General features: G+C 41.8%; 1 protein-coding gene across 1 annotated transcript; it reads left to right on the top strand.

Annotated features, from left to right (window-relative positions):
* Positions 1-3969: 3969 nt before the first annotated feature.
* Positions 3970-18187, top strand: slc25a37 (solute carrier family 25 member 37). The gene is made up of 4 exons (XM_028578636.1): positions 3970-4408; positions 13440-13668; positions 15327-15383; positions 16859-18187. Exons 1-4 carry the CDS (start codon positions 4211-4213, stop codon positions 17380-17382), a joined length of 1008 nt encoding a protein of 335 aa, XP_028434437.1. The 5' UTR covers positions 3970-4210; the 3' UTR covers positions 17383-18187.
* Positions 18188-19410: the final 1223 nt, after the last annotated feature.

Here is a 19410-nt window from a genome sequence, read left to right as displayed (position 1 = left end):
CCTTAAACCTGCATTATATCTGAATTCCTGCAGGGGGAGACTCCTTAAACCTGCATTATATCTGAATTCCTGCAGGGGGAGACTCCTTAAACCTGCATTATATCTGAATTCCTGCAGGGGGAGACGCCTTAAACCTGCTTTCTATCTGTATTCCTGCAGGGGGAGACTCCTTAAACCTGCATTATATCTGAATTCCTGCAGGGGGAGACTCCTTAAACCTGCTTTCTATCTGTACTCCAGCAGGGGGAGACGCCTTAAACCTGCTTTCTATTTGTATTCCTGCAGGGGGAGACTCCTTAAACCTGCATTATATCTGAATTCCTGCAGGGGGAGACTCCTTAAACCTGCTTTCTATCTGTACTCCAGCAGGGGGAGACTCATGCGGTTGCAAAAGGAGTTCGGTTTGTGTAGAAGTCTATGAGAAAGTGACCCACTTCTCTCTTGATTTATTACCTCAGTAAACATTTTCATAACGGGTTTATGGTCTCAATCGCTAGTTTCAAGTCTACTGCAACACAGAATGATGTTCATTTTTTTGAATTATGGTCTCGTTGATTCTAAAATCGGCGATAAAGCAGGGGGTGTTTTAGGGCGTGGCTATGATGTGATTGCCAGTGAAAGTGTGTAACGTTAACATAGATTGTAAGGGCTCCTCCATCTCATCTCAAATCGTCACATCCGTAACGGCAAACTCGACGATTCATAGCAGATCTCCACAAACCAATGGGTGACGTCACACATGCTCTGTCCAGTAATATACAGTCTATGATTCCATCGCACCTGCACAGATGAATGTTTGGATGTGCGAGTTGTTTCTTTGAAAAGTAAATGTTTTCTTATAAATTTGCTCATACCGATTAACCGATTAATTTAACAGTTGTCAACTAGTCGATTCATCTTTGCAGCTCGGCACCAACTGACTGACTTTATGATCAGTCGAATAGCCTAAACACAAACTGGCATCCAGCTGGACATCGAGGTGTAATTGAAACTGGCCTGCAACAAGAGACCGAAAGACCCAAACATAGTATAAATTATTAAGAATACCAGATGAAAAGTGTGTAGACATTCATTGAACATGGTTAGTTTCTGGGCTCATTTAATTGCATAAGAAAGTCATTTGGAACCGGTGAAGGAGCATCAGTTAACGTACACGTTTGAAAGTGAGATAACAACATAAATGTGTGTGCTTTGTTAAGAGGCTTCTGCACTCGCTCCAGGCTATTTACTGATGAATGTATTAACGTAACGGAAGAACGGATGATGTTTGCAGATCATTATGTTTACATGTAATAGGGCTACAGGTGGGAGGATGAGTGAGGATGTTGCGTAAGCTCACTTTATTATTTTGTAACTTCTTGAATCGCTACTATATTTGGTATTTAGAAAAGTAAGATGTTGCAAAATGTAACGAGACAAAACTGTAAAGTCGCCTTCAGCTTTTGGCAGCATGGTACTTGCAGGTTTTCCCCCAGGAATTATATTGTACTGTATTTTTAAGAAGTTTTTTAAACTACAGTTACGTTGGCGCAGCTCGGTTGGAGCCGTATACAAATGATGGAAAAAGCGACAAAGATGCCAAAGACTTCGGAAAAAAGGCTCCAAAAAACATTGAAAAAAGATCCAAAACAACCTTGAGAAACCTTTTAAAAAACTTGCAGAAAAATGAGACAAAAACGTAGAAAAAAATGCAAAAAGACAAAAAAAGGTAAAAAAAAAACAAACTATCGACATTTTTTTTTAAAACCCTCCAAAAACGAGACAAAAACTCTTAAAAAAAAAAAAAAAAAAAAAAGGCGACTAAAACGTACAAAAAACCCTGCAAAAAGGCGACAAAACATTGAAAAAAGGTCCCAAAAATCTTTGAAAAAGGTAACAAAAACTCAGAGAAAAGCAACAAAAATGTTGAAAAATGCAGCAAGGACATTAAAAGTAACAAAAAAATTCGGAAAAAAGCCCATAAATGACCATGCATATGGCTCTACATTAATGCTGCCATCAATCATGTGACTTTGGGTCCTCGTTAATAATGAAAGACACTTGCCAACGGGCTTAACAACTTTTCTGGGGGAAACCCTGAGCAAAAGGTTTTGACTTGGCCTTGAGAAAACGAAGTGTAACTCAATTACTCGCCTCTGTGAGAAAGACTGTTTGCTCCTAAAGTTGACTTCATCGGCCACCTGCGTGGCTTTTTAACAGCTAATTTATGGTTTGCCTCATAAAGGTAAAATTCAGGAAATGAGCATCGCTCCTGAACTTGTCCTCGGGTCAAATTGAACCCAATTCAAAGTGTTTTATATCAGAAATATGGATTTCTTTCAACCAAGTTGCCCAAATTCCAGAAAATCTTGAACCTGAACAGTTATTCTTTACCTTTATCAAGGTAGTGGGTTGTCTTTCATATTTTTTGAGGGGCACAAATCTACTAACCTGACTCCGCCAGATGGATCGCTTCGCATTTGCTCGGCATATCCATCTGGGAACTTTCCGTTGGAGAACTTTTGGGAAGGGGCGAAAATACTGGTTAGCTGATTGGATGAACCATCTGTCTATCACCTATGTTGGTGATAGACGGGCCAAATCAACCAATCAGATCCACGAAGCGTATGAAAATACAACCACAAGCCCGCCCCTGCTGCTGCAGGCAAAGCATAGCTCGTTAGCTCAGCATGCAAGCAACATGTCGGTAAAGGATATTTGCCGTTTGTGTAACGAGAATTTAGGAATAAAAGACACCATTTCAGGTTCCCGGACCGCTGTCTGAAAATCCTGGTTAGCTGATTGGATAAACCATCTGTCTATCACCACCTAACCCACCTCAAAACCAACGCTGATTGGCCCGGTCGTTTGGCTAACGGCTCCAAATTTTCTCTACCTCAAGATGCCAGAGTGATCTGCGAGAGCGTGCGCCCCATCTGGGCTGAGTCCTTTGCAGCGGCCCAGGTTTGAATCTGACCTGCGGCCCCTTGCTGCGTGTCATCCCCCATTTCTCTCCCACCTTTCCTGTCTATCCACTATCACTCTGAAATAAAGCGAAAAGCCCCAAAAAATAGTCTTTAAAAAAATAAAATCTACTTCTTTTAAATCTTGGGTGGGAGGGTTGGGAGGGTACCCCACCACCCCAACCCCCAACCCCCAACCCCGAAATATACGCCTATGTACAAGTTTGCTAACAATGCCCTACTTCTCATTCAGGATGTGTGTGCTTTGCTAAGAAGCTTCTTTACTCGCTCCAGGATATTTACACGCTGTAAGACTTTGTACGTTACGTGAAGGATGATGTGTGCAGAACAGTGTGTTCAAATTAAAGAGGGTCACAGGTGAGAGAGGTTGTTGCCTAAGCTCATTTTATTATTTTGTAACTTCTTGACTTTACTCATTTTTGGGTAATTTTTAGACAGTTATACCGACCTTATATACACCCAATGACTTTTTTGAAGCGATTCCATGAAATCATTAGTCTTACCCCCTTTTTTCTATTTTTTTTTAGATTGTTTTTATTGACTTTTTTTGACAACATATGAAAAAATATATATATAAAAAACAACAGATTTAAGTTAAAAAAAAAACTACACATGGTCAGTTGATAAAAATATGATGCAAAGTCCTTGAATAAATATATTTTTTTGTGTTACTCTTACTTTTGTAAAACTGTGAAGCACTTTGTCTTGTAATAGAGTAGTTTTAATATTTTTACTTCCCTCCCAAGGCTATTTGCCTGTCGGTCTTAATATTTCCTCAAACAACTGGTAAACCATATTCGAGGAAAAAAGTTGGAGCTGTCCTTATGAAAAAGGAGAGTTATACGAGTTCCATAGTAATATTAAAAAACAGATGCTGCCTGATAAGGAGAGCAAACCTACTTATCTAATCGAGCAGGACTATGCAATTAAACTTTTGTCAAACTCATTCAAAAACAGAGAAAAGTAAGTAGGCATGCACGGCAGCAGCTCAGTGAAGTGTCAAAGGAATCTACCACCGGAAACTTTTCATTGGCCGCCTCAAACCAAGAGCCCGCCCCATTGTTGAGTATCCTGGAAATGATTGGTCCATGTATATCCGAGCCACGCCTCCAGCTGTGGACGTCACAGGGGCGCTGGAACTCCAGTAAGTAGAGATGATGTTGTGGTTATCCATGCCGCCGTCGCTGCAGACGCCTCTCTGAGTGTTATCTTGTGCAGAAGACCGACGGGGAGAGAGCTCTCCACGCATGGAGTTGAGCTCGGACCCGGCGGTGGCAACGCTGGAGATGTCGCAGACCAAAAGCAAAGACGACGAGCCTTTCGGTAGCGACGGCGGCGATTACGAGAGCTTGCCACCTCATGTCTCAGTGGCGACCCACATGACAGCCGGAGCCGTGGCTGGCATACTGGAGCACACGGTGATGTACCCCGTGGACTCTGTCAAGGTAACGTGCACAGAGGCTGCGTAGCGGCACATCACACTTGTTTTGCCGCAACGGCTCATTCACTTATTAGCCACAGAACGTTGCTAACTGTGCAAACGGCTGGCTAACGACCGTTAGCTGTAGGATGTCCCAACTGCCCATCCTTAGTTAGCATAGCTGATTAAAACACGACAGCCTGGCTGCTTCGACTGAACAAACTAGTTGAGCAGGCTCAACGTTGTAACGTCGCATTAAACCGGAATAAAAACCGAGCTAAACCGAGCAACTGTTTTACTATTTCTCGTAGTTCCTTTCTCGGTGTAACCTAACTTTGCTAACATAGCTACTGAACGGACGTTTACCAGTAGTGTCACCTTTATTTACCCAAAGTCACATTTCAGCAAGGTTACAGCAAAGTTCTCTCTTTTTTTATCAGTTAACTCGTTGCTGGGTAACCACGTTTCCATGCTAACTCAGGTTTTTTTTTTTTTTTTTTCATACAGTGTAACGACATGAGTTACCCAGAAAAATAATAATAAGTTTATCTAATTTAATTTGGCACCTTTTACAGAACAAAGTCACAGTGTTTTCATAAGAGTGACAGTGTTAAAAATGAGACCAACACATAGTAGAAAGAGAAAGCAGCAAAAAGGCATCAAATAAAAACAGTAAAGCTTAAAAACAGCTTGTTAAATGTTATTATTGTTCTAGTTTCTTCTCTCCTATGTGACAGTAAACTGAATATCTTTGAGTTGTGGAAAAAACAAGACATTTGAGGACTTATTTTTTTAAATTGCAAACTGAATATCTTTGGGTTTTGGACAGTTAGTTGTCACCTTGGGCTCTTGGAAATTATGTGAGCCTATTAAACTAGGGCTGCAACTAACTAATGATTATTTTCATTGTTGATTAATCTGTCGATTATTTTCTGGATGGATGGATTAGGTGTTTAGTCTCTAAAATGGCAGAAAATTGTGAAAAATGTGGGTCAGTGTTGATGTCGGTGTGTCAATCAGGATTGACGGGGAAGCGCTGCAACTAAGCGATCATTGCCGATTATTTTCTCTATTAATCAATTAGTCGTTTGGTCTATATAAACTGTCAGAAAATTAGGGCTGTCCTCGACTAAAGAAATTCTTAGTCGACTAACACTTATACAATTTTGTCGACTAATCGATTAGTTGATTTAATTGACAGAGCTGTGCGCTTTGAGAGGTGGTTAAGACTAGAAAAGCACAATATAAATGTAGTTAATTAACCATCTGTAAAACTGAGTTTCTCCACAATTAATCCTGCAAAAGCACCACTTTAAATCTTGTGTTTACCATAAATGTGCTCAGAAGTTTCTTGGAAATAAGTAATTAAGCATGAATAAGCATAAAAAATGACTAATCGACTAAAGAAATCTTAGTTGACTAAGACCAAAATGACCGATTAGTCAACTAATCGTCTAAGAGGTGGCAGCCCTACAGAAAATACTAACAAAAAGCCCAAGATGATGTCCTCAAATGTCTTGTTTTGCCCACAACTCAAAGATATTCAGTTTACTGTCACAGAGGAGAGAAGAAACTAGGGGTGTGGGAAAAAATCGATACAGCGTAGTATCACAATATTTTCTGTGGCAATACTGTAACAATACACAGACTCCAAGTATCGATCTTTTATTATGTATGTGTTGGTCAGTTTGTCTGCTTGACAATCAGATTTTTGCAGCAATACAATTGAAGTGAGATGAACAAACAGAGAAATTTATCTTTTTAGATAAAACCAATGTTGACAAAGTTTCCTTTTGGGGATATAATTTGAAATTGGGAAAAATTTGAAGTTGGAAATAAGTTAATGAATTGCAATATATCGCATATTCTGAGCTGTTCTGAGCACACAACGCTGGTCGTCTGTGTGACATCGTCATCCTTCTCGCTCTCCTTCATACGCTGTCTGTCAGCTGCTCACATTGTTCGCCTTTTTCTAAAATATTAGAAACACTAAAAGCAGATAAAGAATCGCACCGAGTCCGAGCGCCCTAACTCATCGATGCAGCTCTAAAGTCTCCCTGGAGTCAAACCCGAGGCCAAGTCTGAGCCACCGTCAGCTTCATTTTCACATTCGCCCAAATGTCAGCGTTTTGTTTCGTTTCCTGGAAAGAGAGGAAATGACAGCCACCCTCCTAACTTAATCATGTTATTTTAACGATACACTCGATTTACTATTTTGAGTACACAATATTCACTATTTTATTTTACACAATGAGCTGCAGACAAATGACAAATGTGCAAAACAACAGATGTTTTTAGACTTCTAAAACAAATCCCACATCCAAAATAACTAAATAAATAGAAAAAGCCTTTTTCAAATAAATAAATAAATGAACTAACGTCCTACAGCGTAATCCACTTTACGTTTCACTCGTTTGACTTCAGACGTCACTACGTCTTCTTTTAGTTTATTTATTTAAAGGTGCTGGAAGCGATGTTGGGTGACGGCACTTCTTGTTGACGTTCAAAGTATTTCCAAACGAAACGGAGGCTAGCTCACCTCTTCCTCATCTCGTCCCCTCTCCCTCCCTTCCGCGCACTAAACCCCCCCCAAAACATCCCCCACCCCCAACCCTTTCTTGTCGGTTATTGGCTGGAACACTGTTTGTTATGTTTGCTGGTGCAGGTTGTAGGGCTGTGCAATTAATAGAGTTTCGATTTCAATTTCGGCTCCCAACGATCACCAAATTATTATAATCGAGAAAAAACGATTATTTTGCCATTTTCTGTTTTGCAAGAACACTCTTATTTTGTCTTGTGTTCTGAATGACACGCACACATCCGCCCCTCCCGAAGCCAGTCAGGGAGGCAAGTCGTGGTCCTATCATCTGCTGGAATTTAAAAACTCAGCGCGAGTAAAGATGGCAGCAGCGTTTGGTGACCAAAAAAAGGCAAAACCAACTCAGTTGTCTGGGAACAGCTAACGTTAGCTAACCCTGCGGTCCCCCCCCGCTGTAGTATACTGTCTATAGACGTTGCATTCCCCCGACACGCTGTGTTCACTTACTGTTTAAAACGTTTTCCAGCTTAGTGGGGGTGCATAGGCATACTGCTCAAAACCAACATGAAAAAACATGGTAATGTCCCAGTCAGCATTTAGTTTAGTTGTTAAACTGTATGTAAATGAGCAGGGACGTTAAATCACCTGTTTCACATAACGTTACTCTAAGGTACCGTCTATGTGCTGGATTTTTCCTAAGGTTAGCTAGCAAATAAGCCCACTGACGGTGACATTATTGTTGATATTTTGGCCCAGTGTTTTGTAATGACAGTAGTAGTGGTCATAGTGAGTGAACATGTGATGTGAGATGCACATTGTGTTATGTCTGTGGAGCTGTTCATTAGCTGTGTAACGTTATGTGTGATATCTGTAAAGCTGAACCGACTCACAGTAGTAAAACTGATTTTAGACTCTCTCTGTGAGATAAAGGACACTAACAGATTATACCCTGGACACTATCCATTATATCCAAATGTTAATGAGTAATCGTGTTAAATAATCATGATTTCAATATTGACCAATATAATCGTGATGATTTTTCTTTCCATAATCGAGCAGCCCTAGCAGGTTGGCGCAGTTTGTTGTTGTTGCCGTTTGTGGATCCTGGGCTGTCTAGAGACTGTTTTTTTTACAGTGTGTTCAGGGGACAGGCAGCTAGCTGATAGTGAGGAGATGTTGCATGTGACAAAACATGTTGTAGCCTAAAAAACGCGTGACATCGCTTAGAGCACCTTTTTTTAAAGACCTATTTTTCTATCTCAACCTGTTGTAATCTTTACACATTCAATTTTTAACCGGTTCAGGATGCATTGTTACATCCCTTTTACTTTATATGACCGGTGTTCAAAAATCAAATCAATTAATTAGTTTGTTAATGAGTGCCATCTTGAAGTTGAAGCCTGTTGTTAAAGTTCATGTTCAGTGACCGAATTAAATGATTGGTTATTTTTGAGCTTTGTTAAAAATCGGCCGACGTCTGCAAAAGCAAATCACAAACTGTTGGTTTAAAATGTGAACTTTGCCCCTACAATCCTCCTCTTCTGCTCAGCTATTGTTTTTCCTGAACAATGTACTTTTTTGTTTTGATAATTTGGCACGCTGCCCTCACAGTAATCCTGACGTGGCACAGGCAGACTCAATTAACAAACTGCACGGGAAAAAAAGACATCATATTCTCTTTGTTTCAGAGTCATAGTCTTTCCAAATGAACCCTCTTTTATTACACAATCCACTGCTGCCATTTCCTCTTGAGGTGTCCCAAGTTTACACAAGAACCTTCCAGCTCGTTCAGTTTGGTCCGTGCATGTCTCGAGGTTACAAAGAATCTGTTTTGAAATTTCAGTGAATCTAAACTGATGTAAGAATTAAGCACAGTTTCCTATTGATCCTTTTTTAATTCCTGACGTTTGTAATAAACGGTATAGAATCAGGCTGCTGCGTATCGCCACGGATTTTCTCAATCAATTCAATTTTATTTCCAATTTGACTCTTTATATATTTAACTTTTTTTTTATATCTAGAAAAATGACTCAAACTGATTAATCGATTATCAAAATAGTTGCCGATTAATTTAATAGTTGACATCTAGTTTGACAGTCAGTCAGAACAACAAAGGAACATAAATAAACTACTTTAGAGTAGATTTTTTTTTGGGGTTAAATTATGTAGTATCGGATGGTTGCATAGACTAATAGTTACTTGCCAATATTGACCAGAAAATAGTGGAAACAGTTTACTGAACCTGCTACTTCAGTAGAAATTGTTTTCGTGGCTAAATTACGTAGTATCGGTTGGTGCATAGACTCGCGTGGTTTGCCGGTATCGGAGGCATTTGCGTTAATGGTATTGGAAACAACTCTAGTTTTTAACTTGGTTTAGTGGGTAGTCGCATAGACGTAATTTACGGGGGGGGTGGAGGGGTTTTTGTCGCCTTTTTCAAGGTGTTTTGACCGTTTTTTTTTCGAGGCATTTGCTGCCTTTTTCGGGGGTTTTGTCTCCTTTTTCAAGTTCTTTTTTCGACTATTTATTCTATTTTCTTTGGTCTTTTTTTTTTTTTTTTTTTTTTTTTTTTTTATACATGCAGACATATCCCGGGACCTCCCTAGATAGTTGGAGATCTCAACCCCCTCCTCCCCCCAAATGTTGAACCCAAAGTTACGCCCTTGGGTAGTCGTAACAATCAACCGGTATGTTTCAACCTGGCAGTAAAGACGGAGACGCAGCAGGACTCGGGGAGTAGCCTGTGATAATGGAAGGAGGGGATCTTATCGCTGTTGTGCACATTTAGAGTCCGCCCGGCGCAGTAAAGGGTGTGTGTTTGCCGAAGGGTTGATTAGTAAACCGCCACAGAGGCGGGACCGCTGAAGATGTGCACTGTAGATGGTGGAGGGGTTTCTTTTTTTAGTATGCTAAAATGGTTTTTTAACCATCGTTGGACGGTGACATTGATGACGTCTTCATGCAGACTTTGCTCGTGTTTAATTTGGTGCTATTATTACCGGTTTCACATTATGTTTGAAATGTTTATTTGCAAATAAATTATGGATAAAACGCTAGCTACAGTATCCCATCACATCGTAACACATGTTCAAATAGACATTGGACGTTCGGGGGTTTCCGCGGAGTCTAAAAAAGTCTAAAATTTCAAAATTTTTGGCCTGAAGTATTGTGTTCTAGGTCTTAAATTATTTTAAACAGGTCTTACATGTAAGGCTGCCTCTAGTGCTTCCACAGCGCTTTATAATGGGTTTTATTCCGTGGTCTTGTAGTTCTTTCTTTCGCTCGTCCAAATATAATTTGCTGTATATGTACCGACTATTATTACTCTGTTTCGCTTTTATTCAATTTGAATACATTTATTTACTTTGCAAGTAATTTTGTGACTCTGCATTTCATACTTTTATGTCGTGATAAAGGTCTTAAATTTCATTCATAATGGTCTAAAAAAAGTCTTAAATTTCACTTTTCGAAACCTGCAGAAACCCTGATATCATAGCTGCAAAGGTTAGTAGATTAATCGATTAATTGTTAAAGTAATTTTTCAGCCTTTCAAATATGTAGATTTACATTTTAAACACTATCTTTTGAGTTGTGGACAGAATAAGACATTTAAAGACGTCACCTTGGACATTTTTCACCATTTTGACATTTTATAGACCAAACAAATAATTGATTAATCGAGAAAAAAATCGGCAGAGAAATCAATAATTGGTAAATAAATATAAAAAGTTAGTTGCTGCTCTAATACATATTACGCAGCAATCAATCATCATTTTGATTAATCTTTGCAGCTCTACTCTGAGCAGCTTTAAAGTGAGCACTTGTTGGAGGCCAAACGATGATCTCTTGATGGATTTGTTCCCCGTTATGGCGTCGCCGTATAAGTAAAATGGATGGAAAGGCCATTGAACAGTTTCCCGTGGTCATTTGATTGGTTCACAACAAAATGCAGATTGTTGTTAGTTGTCATAGTGACAATACGCGTCAGTGTGGCCGTAAACTATGTCGCAGCTCGCTGGGAGGAGAGCCGCCCAACGCAGCTCAGAGGACCTCTAACGTTAGACCCAGCAGCAGTGGGTCAGAGAACCTCTAACGTTAGACCCAGCAGCAGTGGGTCAGAGAACCACTAACGTTAGACCCAGCAGCAGTGGGTCAGAGAACCTCTAACGTTAGACCCAGCAGCAGTGGGTCAGAGAACCTCTAACGTTAGACCCAGCAGCAGTGGGTCAGACCACTAACATTAGACCCAGCAGCAGTGGGTCAGAGAACCTCTAACGTTAGACCCAGCAGCAGTGGGTCAGAGAACCTCTAACGTTAGACCCAGCAGCAGTGGGTCAGACCACTAACGTTAGACCCAGCAGCAGTGGGTCAGAGAACCTCTAACATTAGACCCAGCAGCAGTGGGTCAGTAGACCTCTAACATTAGACCCAGCAGCAGTGGGTCAGAGAACCTCTAACGTTAGACCCAGCAGCAGTGGGTCAGACCGCTAACGTTAGACCCAGCAGCAGTGGGTCAGAGAACCTCTAACATTAGACCCAGCAGCAGTGGGTCAGAGAACCTCTAACGTTAGACCCAGCAGCAGTGGGTCAGAGAACCTCTAACGTTAGACCCAGCAGCAGTGGGTCAGAGAACCTCTAACGTTAGACCCAGCAGCAGTGGGTCAGAGAACCACTAACGTTAGACCCAGCAGCAGTGGGTCAGAGAACCTCTAACGTTAGACCCAGCAGCAGTGGGTCAGAGAACCTCTAACGTTAGACCCAGCAGCAGTGGGTCAGAGGACCTCTAACATTAGACCCAGCAGCAGTGGGTCAGAGGACCTCTAACGTTAGACCCAGCAGCAGTGGGTCAGAGAACCTCTAACGTTAGACCCAGCAGCAGTGGGTCAGAGAACCTCTAACATTAGACCCAGCAGCAGTGGGTCAGTAGACCTCTAACATTAGACCCAGCAGCAGTGGGTCAGAGAACCTCTAACATTAGACCCAGCAGCAGTGGGTCAGAGAACCTCTAACATTAGACCCAGCAGCAGTGGGTCAGAGGACCTCTAACGTTAGACCCAGCAGCAGTGGGTCCGAGAACCTCTAACATTAGACCCAGCAGCAGTGGGTCAGAGAACCTCTAACGTTAGACCCAGCAGCAGTGGGTCAGAGAACCTCTAACGTTAGACCCAGCAGCAGTGGGTCAGAGAACCTCTAACGTTAGACCCAGCAGCAGTGGGTCAGAGAACCTCTAACGTTAGACCCAGCAGCAGTGGGTCAGAGAACCTCTAACGTTAGACCCAGCAGCAGTGGTGTGATTTGTATGGAAATGGGCTTTCTATCTATTTAATTTCTATGGGCGTCACATTGTTCTGACAGTAAGTAGGTACTTGGCAGCGGCGATGTGCGTCTCTTGTGTGGCAGCTCTTTGTTTTACTCAACCATGCCAAGTTATCAGGACACCACAAAGCATGTTTTTATTTGCCAAGAGATGTGACGCTGGCTCAGGAGACAGGCCGAGTCTATCTTCCCCAGCGTGTTCCCATGGGTTTCCTTCCTCCGGCTTAACAATAAAATATCAATTACATATCCGCTTGATACAGATTTGGGATCTTTGGGCACACAGAACTTGGTAGCACAGTTTAAGTGTTGTGTGATCACATTTAATGCACTACAGATCACATTGTTCTGTTGAAGGCAGAGACAAAAGTGTGTTTTTTCTTTATATTCAGGTCAACGGACAGATTGTTGTCTCTAGAGATAATGTGAAGGATAAATTAAGTTGGGTACAAAGCAACCCGCAGACAGTTCAATCTGCATCTTTGGACTGTGCTCTTTTTTTTTTGTGATAACTTTCTAAATGCCTGATCATAAAACATCTCATGCACTTACAATCTAAAATAGGTTTGTCTTCAGTAACCAAATGCCTAATACTCAAAGTTTATAGAAAGAACATATTAAGTTAAGTTATCGTAAAGCTTAAACGGCTATAAAGAAGTTACAGTTATATTGGGAAATATTGTGTTTATGTTAAAAAAAAAACATTACTTGTTGGTCTGTGAAAGCGAGATGTGAATGTTGGACACATTATTTGCACAAGAGTTGCAAAGATGAATCGATTAGCTGTCAGCTATTAAATAATTGGCAACTATTTTGATAAAATTAATCGGTTAAGTTATTTTTTTTATGAAAAAGAAGTACAAAATTCTCTGATTCCAGCATCTTAAATGTGAATATCTTCTAGTTTCTTCTCTCCTATGTGACAGTAAACTGAATATCTTTGAGTTGTGGACAAAACAAGACGTTTGAGGATGTCATCTTGGGCTTTTTGGGGAAACACTGACCCACATTTTTCACCATTTTCTGGCATTTAAGAGACCAAACAACTAATCCATTAATCCAGAAAATAATCAACAATGAAAATAACCGTTCCAGTAGTTGCAGACCTGACTCTGAGTGCCAGTCATGCACAGCCCCAGCTTTAGTACTTGATAGCAAATGATAAACAATGGTTTAACTATCTGTCTTCATTTTTTTCCAGACCAGGATGCAGAGCCTGCAGCCAGACCCAAATGCACAGTACAAGGGTGTGTATCAGGCTCTGAAAAGGATCATGCAGACGGAGGGGCTCCTCAGACCCCTGAGGGGCCTCAACATCACCATGATGGGAGCGGGACCCGCACACGCGCTCTACTTCGCCTGCTACGAACGGCTCAAACGCTCACTGGGTGACGTCATGCATAGTGGAGGCAACAGCAATTTAGCCAATGGTACGTAAATCCCATACACTGTAAAAAATAATGGACGTACTGTAGCAGTAGGCCTGTAACCGTTAATAAATTATTGTCTAACCGCAGTTTGTTTACATAATCGCCGTTATTTTGTAAAACTGCAATTAAAGCATTAGAGTCCGAAATCGTCACAGTTCGGACTCTAACCCTGGACCTCTGCGTGGAGGTTTAATGAGATTGGTCACACTATTGTTTGGCTCCATCAAACGCGTTTACAATAACGGCGTAGCGGCACCTAACAGTAACGTTAGCCAACGTTAGCTAGCCTATGATGCTATGGATTCCTTCCAGAGGACGCCCTGCCCGTAGTTGCAAGTCCAGTCGGCTTTTGAATGTTAAAAATCGTCCGAAGCACCTTTTTACGTGTGTTCAAGTTAACGTAGTTAGTCCGTCTGTGGTGTTTAATCAACTCTGGTGCTTTGTTTAATTAGTAACGTTACCGTAAATGACGACGTTTTAGCGGAAATGGGCGTCATTCATTAGCATTATGCTAACGTAGTTCCTGTTGTTTAGATGTGCCAAATTGTAATTATATAAGTGATTATAGGTCAGACTGTTAAGCTAAAGCTATGCTAGCGGCAGCTGTCACTTGTTGCCATAGCACCTCCAAACATCCTTGGCTGTAGCCGTCTAAAGCCATAGAAATTAATAAATGCTCTGTTTTTTATTGACAGGAATAAATGTTGTATTTTTAAAATTTTTCTTATATAACAAAAGATGTATCCTGGAATTCATTTAAACTTTAATTCGTTTAAAAAAGTAATAAATAAATTAAAAAAAATTATACTATTATTATATTGTTAATCGCAATTATTTCTGAGCAAAATTTTGAATTGTTCCAGGCCTACGTAGCAGCCGTGACGTCACCCGTTGGATTGTGGACTGCGATTTGAAGCCTTGAGTTTGGCAATTTGACCGTCGCCATCTTGGTTGTTTGAAGCCTTATGAGAGGGTGGAGCTGGGGAGGATGACGCGTCTAAGCCAGTGTTGTTTATGGTTGCAATAGTGCTAAGCTAAGCTAAACGCTAAAGAGGGAAAGTTGCAGATTTTCAACCCTTCTGAAGCGAGTCATCCAGTGGAGTTTTGCTGGCGGTAAACCCGGACCTCCGGGTTCTGGCGCTGTTCGTCAGCACGTACGTACTGTATGTGTAGTAGCCTACGCAGAGCTGGTGGTCAATCGGCAGACTTTTCCTTAAGTTCCCAGCTGACTCCAGGAATGGAAATGGAATATAATGCAGCTTTAAGGAGCTTCAGCATTGGATCACTTTTCAGACCTGGAAGCTCCGTCCATTATTTTTAACGGTCTAGGATTTCCACGTCTCAACAAAAATCACATTATCGTCATACTAACGGCTTTTTTGTTTGTTTGTTTTTTACCCCTAGGCTAAGATAAAAGTCCCAGAGGAGTGTAGTTAGGATAAGTCATTTTATTGCCATATCCTGTTTACAATGGAAAAGATGAAACCATATTCCAAATATGAAAAATCCAAACATTTACCCTAACCTCTACTAAAATAAAAGCTCATCTGAAACAAATTAATTTGATTTAATAAAACACTTTACGTCTTTTATTCAGACCTGAAAAGGCAGTTTGTTTTAACAAGTTCAGACCTGACACCATCTGTTCGTCTTAACAGGTTTAGCAGGTAGCGTGGCCACGGTTCTCCACGATGCAGTCATGAACCCGGCTGAAGGTAGGAAAAAGAGATTTCATTGTGCCCTTTTTTTTAAAGAATAAAGTTCACTATATTCTATGTTTTCACTATTATCAACAAATTCCTCGAGAGGAACACAACAAACAATAAATCCTGCTAGCTAAGTATTTTCTGTGTATCCAATGCTTCGTAGACTTTATTCATCTGTGCCGTACAGCTCCATTGTTCTCCCACAAAACATCAATGAGCCACTTCTCGTTTTTGACCTTAAGCAGGGTTCAAAATTAACTTTTTTTTGTCCACCAGCCACGTGGCTTGTAAATGTAAATGTTACCAGCCAGACAATAGATGACCATTGTGTTTTTTTTGGCTGGTGAGTGAAGCAAATCTACCAGCCACTTGCATATTTTACCAGCATTTGGCTGGAAAATGGTGCTAATTTTGAACCCTGACCTTAAAGGAGATATCCGGTGCAAAATGAACCTAGGGGTAAATAACACACGTGTACAGAGTCGACTGTTCTCTGGGATATGTTTTCATGCTAATCGAATGTGACCAGTTTTAGCGCAAACCGCTAATTGGCTAATAACTCTCGGTTTACACGTAGGGACCCTCATTATGCTACCGTGGAAGTGTGGTGCTATTTTGAGCCTTGTTAGTGGTGTAGTGATTTATTTTTACTTTATCCTCTGCCCCAACGACTAGCTTTATAAGCTAATTAACGGTTTGCACAGAGAATACCATGGCAGTATTGAATAATTGGAGCTCAGATGCAATTTTGTAATTTTCTCAATTTCTGATCCTCTGAATAAAAAACAGAACAGGTTAAAGATCCAATTGTTTTATTTGTCAAGGTGGGGGAAAAAAAAATGAAAAATTTGATATTTTCTTAGAAAATGTAACTGATAAGCGTTACACTGACCGCTGGATAGGGCTGGGCGATATGGACCAAAAGTCATATCCCGATATATTTTGGCTGAATATCGATATACAATATATATCCCGATATTTTCTCCCGCAAAGTGAGAGCAGTTCAGTCAAAGTCAAAGCCAAATATGACATGTCACAAATAGTTTCATAGAAACCGGCTATTTCAGTGAACAGTTGCAAAATCAAATGAATAAATAATAAACAGGTTATATATATATATATATATATATACACATATACACAAAATATCTTCACACTTAGATTTTTGATAAATGATCATCAGTAATGTGGATATAATGACTAAGTGGGTGTCTGATAAGTTCAGAAAATGACATCACTCTACTGTAATGCAGCCTTTAAAACCAGGAAAAGACACTCATGTCATATCACGATATTACGATATCCAAAATTTAAGACGATATCTAGTCTCATATCACAATATCGATATAATATTGATATATCGCCTAGCCCTACCGCTGGATTTGTCCTTTTTTAAGTGCCAAGTATAAAATTGTATCAAACGAATATGACATGTATGTGGTGAAACATGCTAACGCGGCTACTTGTGTCCTTCCATGGCTCAGTGGTGAAGCAGAGGATGCAGATGTACAACTCGCCGTATCGAGGGCTTTGGGACTGCCTCAAAACGGTAACGCGCACCGAGGGAATCGGAGCCTTCTACCGCAGCTACAGCACACAGCTGACCATGAACATCCCCTTCCAGGCCGTTCACTTCATCACCTACGAGCTGATGCAGGAACAGCTGAACCCGCACAGACTTTACTACCCCGGCAGCCACATCGTGTCGGGGGCGGCAGCGGGAGCCATTTCCGCGGCGATAACCACGCCGCTCGACGTCTGTAAGACTCTGCTCAACACGCAAGAGAACGTGGCGCTCAACTCGGTGAACGTCAGCGGACGCTTGTCGGGAATGGCCAACGCCTTCAGGACCGTGTACCGGCTCGGCGGTTTGCCGGCTTTCTTCAGAGGGGCCCAAGCCCGCGTTATTTACCAGATGCCCTCCACCGCCATCGCCTGGTCGGTGTACGAGTTCTTCAAGTACTTCCTGACGAAGCAGCGGCTGGAACAGGAGGCGAGACGGGTGTAAAAGGAAAAGGGTGTTTGGGGAAATCAAACCACGCCTCGACTGGAACTGACGGAGGAAGGCTTGAACCTGACGCTGTGTTTCTGTTTGAGGAAATAACCAACGTTATTGTCTCTTTGTAAAGGAGTGGCAGGGAACGCCTCTCCTTATTGTTCACTTAAGTGTGTGCGTGCGTGCGTGTGTGTGTGTGTGTGTGTGTGTGTGTGTAATCGAGGTGAGTAATGTTGCACAACCAGAATATGCAACAGAGATGATTTTAAAAGGACCGATAAATGCAGAAGGGTTGTCATCTCCTTCCTCTCTTTTCTACATTTAAGGAGAGCGTATAATGAAGTTGTGTTGAACGGCGCTTATCGTTCTAAATATTGGAACTTTTTTTATTTATTTTGTTAGCTTGTATTTTTCGGACGTGGAAGAAACACAATGCTGGTTGTTTTCATTTCATTGTGTATTTATATCACTCCGCGGCGAACGCAACACTTGCGCTTTCCAAGTGCCTCGTAAATATTTAATGCTGCTTTCGTTTTTCTTCTCTCCTCTCTTTTTTAGCCCTCTGGTTTGTGTAAATAAGAACGATCCAGCACTCTGCTCTTGCCACAGCATCACCATTTATTGAAGAAACTAACGTTTCCCTCCCTCTGGACCTTCCTCGAGAGTAATTCGAATGGTGGTCGGGTTGATCGGTGGGTAGAGCAGGCGCACATATACTTGGAGGTTTATGTCTGATAAAGTTCCCCTGGCCTTTGGGATTAAAATAGTCCCCCCACATCATCACATACCCTTCACCATACCCCCACATCATCACATACCCTTCACCATACCCCCCCCACATCATCACATACCCTTCACCATACCCCCTCATCATCACATACCCTTCACCATACCCCCCACATCATCACATACCCTTCACCATACCCCCTCATCATCACATACCCTTCACCATACCCCCCACATCATCACATACCCTTCACCATACCCCCCTCATCATCACATACCCTTCACCATACCCCCTCATCATCACATACCCTTCACCATACCCCCACATCATCACATACCCTTCACCATACCCCCCAACATCATCACATACCCTTCACCATACCCCCCACATCATCACATACCCTTCACCATACCCCCCACATCATCATCACATACCCTTCACCATACCCCCACATCATCACATACCCTTCACCATACCCCCCCACATCATCACATACCCTTCACCATACCCCCCCACATCATCACATACCCTTCACCATACCCCCCCACATCATCACATACCCTTCACCATACCCCCCCACATCATCACATACCCTTCACCATACCCCCCCCACATCATCACATACCCTTCACCATACCCCCCCACATCATCACATAACCTTCACCACATCATCACATACCCTTCACCATACCCCCCATATCATCACATACCCTTCACCATACCCCCCACATCATCACATACCCTTCACCATACCCCCCACATCATCACATACCCTTCACCATACCCCCCCCACATCATCACATACCCTTCACCATACCCCCACATCATCACATACCCTTCACCATACCCCCAACATCATCACATACCCTTCACCATACCCCCCACATCATCACATACCCTTCACCATACCCCCCACATCATCACATACCCTTCACCATACCCCCCACATCATCACATAACCTTCACCATACCCCCACATCATCACATAACCTTCACCATACCCCCACATCATCACATACCCTTCACCATACCCCCCACATCATCACATAACCTTCACCATACCCCCACATCATCACATACCCTTCACCATACCCCCACATCATCACATACTCTTCACCATACCCCCCCCATCATCACATACCCTTCACCATACCCCCCACATCATCACATAACCTTCACCATACCCCCACATCATCACATACCCTTCACCATACCCCCACATCATCACATACTCTTCACCATACCCCCCACATCATCACATACCCTTCACCATACCCCCACATCATCACATACTCTTCACCATATCTCAGGAT

This window comes from Perca flavescens, chromosome 5 (genome assembly GCF_004354835.1).
Source record: "Perca flavescens isolate YP-PL-M2 chromosome 5, PFLA_1.0, whole genome shotgun sequence".
In the NCBI taxonomy this organism is placed as follows: Eukaryota; Metazoa; Chordata; class Actinopteri; order Perciformes; family Percidae; genus Perca; species Perca flavescens.
Note: the sequence above shows the minus strand (reverse complement) of the source record. Positions and strands in the feature narration are given on the sequence as shown.

Excerpts from the sequence above, each read along its gene's own strand:
- slc25a37 (XM_028578636.1), top strand. The coding sequence starts at position 4,211 with ATGGAGTTGAGCTCGGACCCGGCGGTGGCAACGCTGGAGATGTCGCAG. Across the intron at positions 4,409-13,439 it reads ACCCCGTGGACTCTGTCAAG|ACCAGGATGCAGAGCCTGCA; the intron begins GTAACGTGCACA and ends ATTTTTTTCCAG. Across the intron at positions 15,384-16,858 it reads AGTCATGAACCCGGCTGAAG|TGGTGAAGCAGAGGATGCAG; the intron begins GTAGGAAAAAGA and ends TCCATGGCTCAG.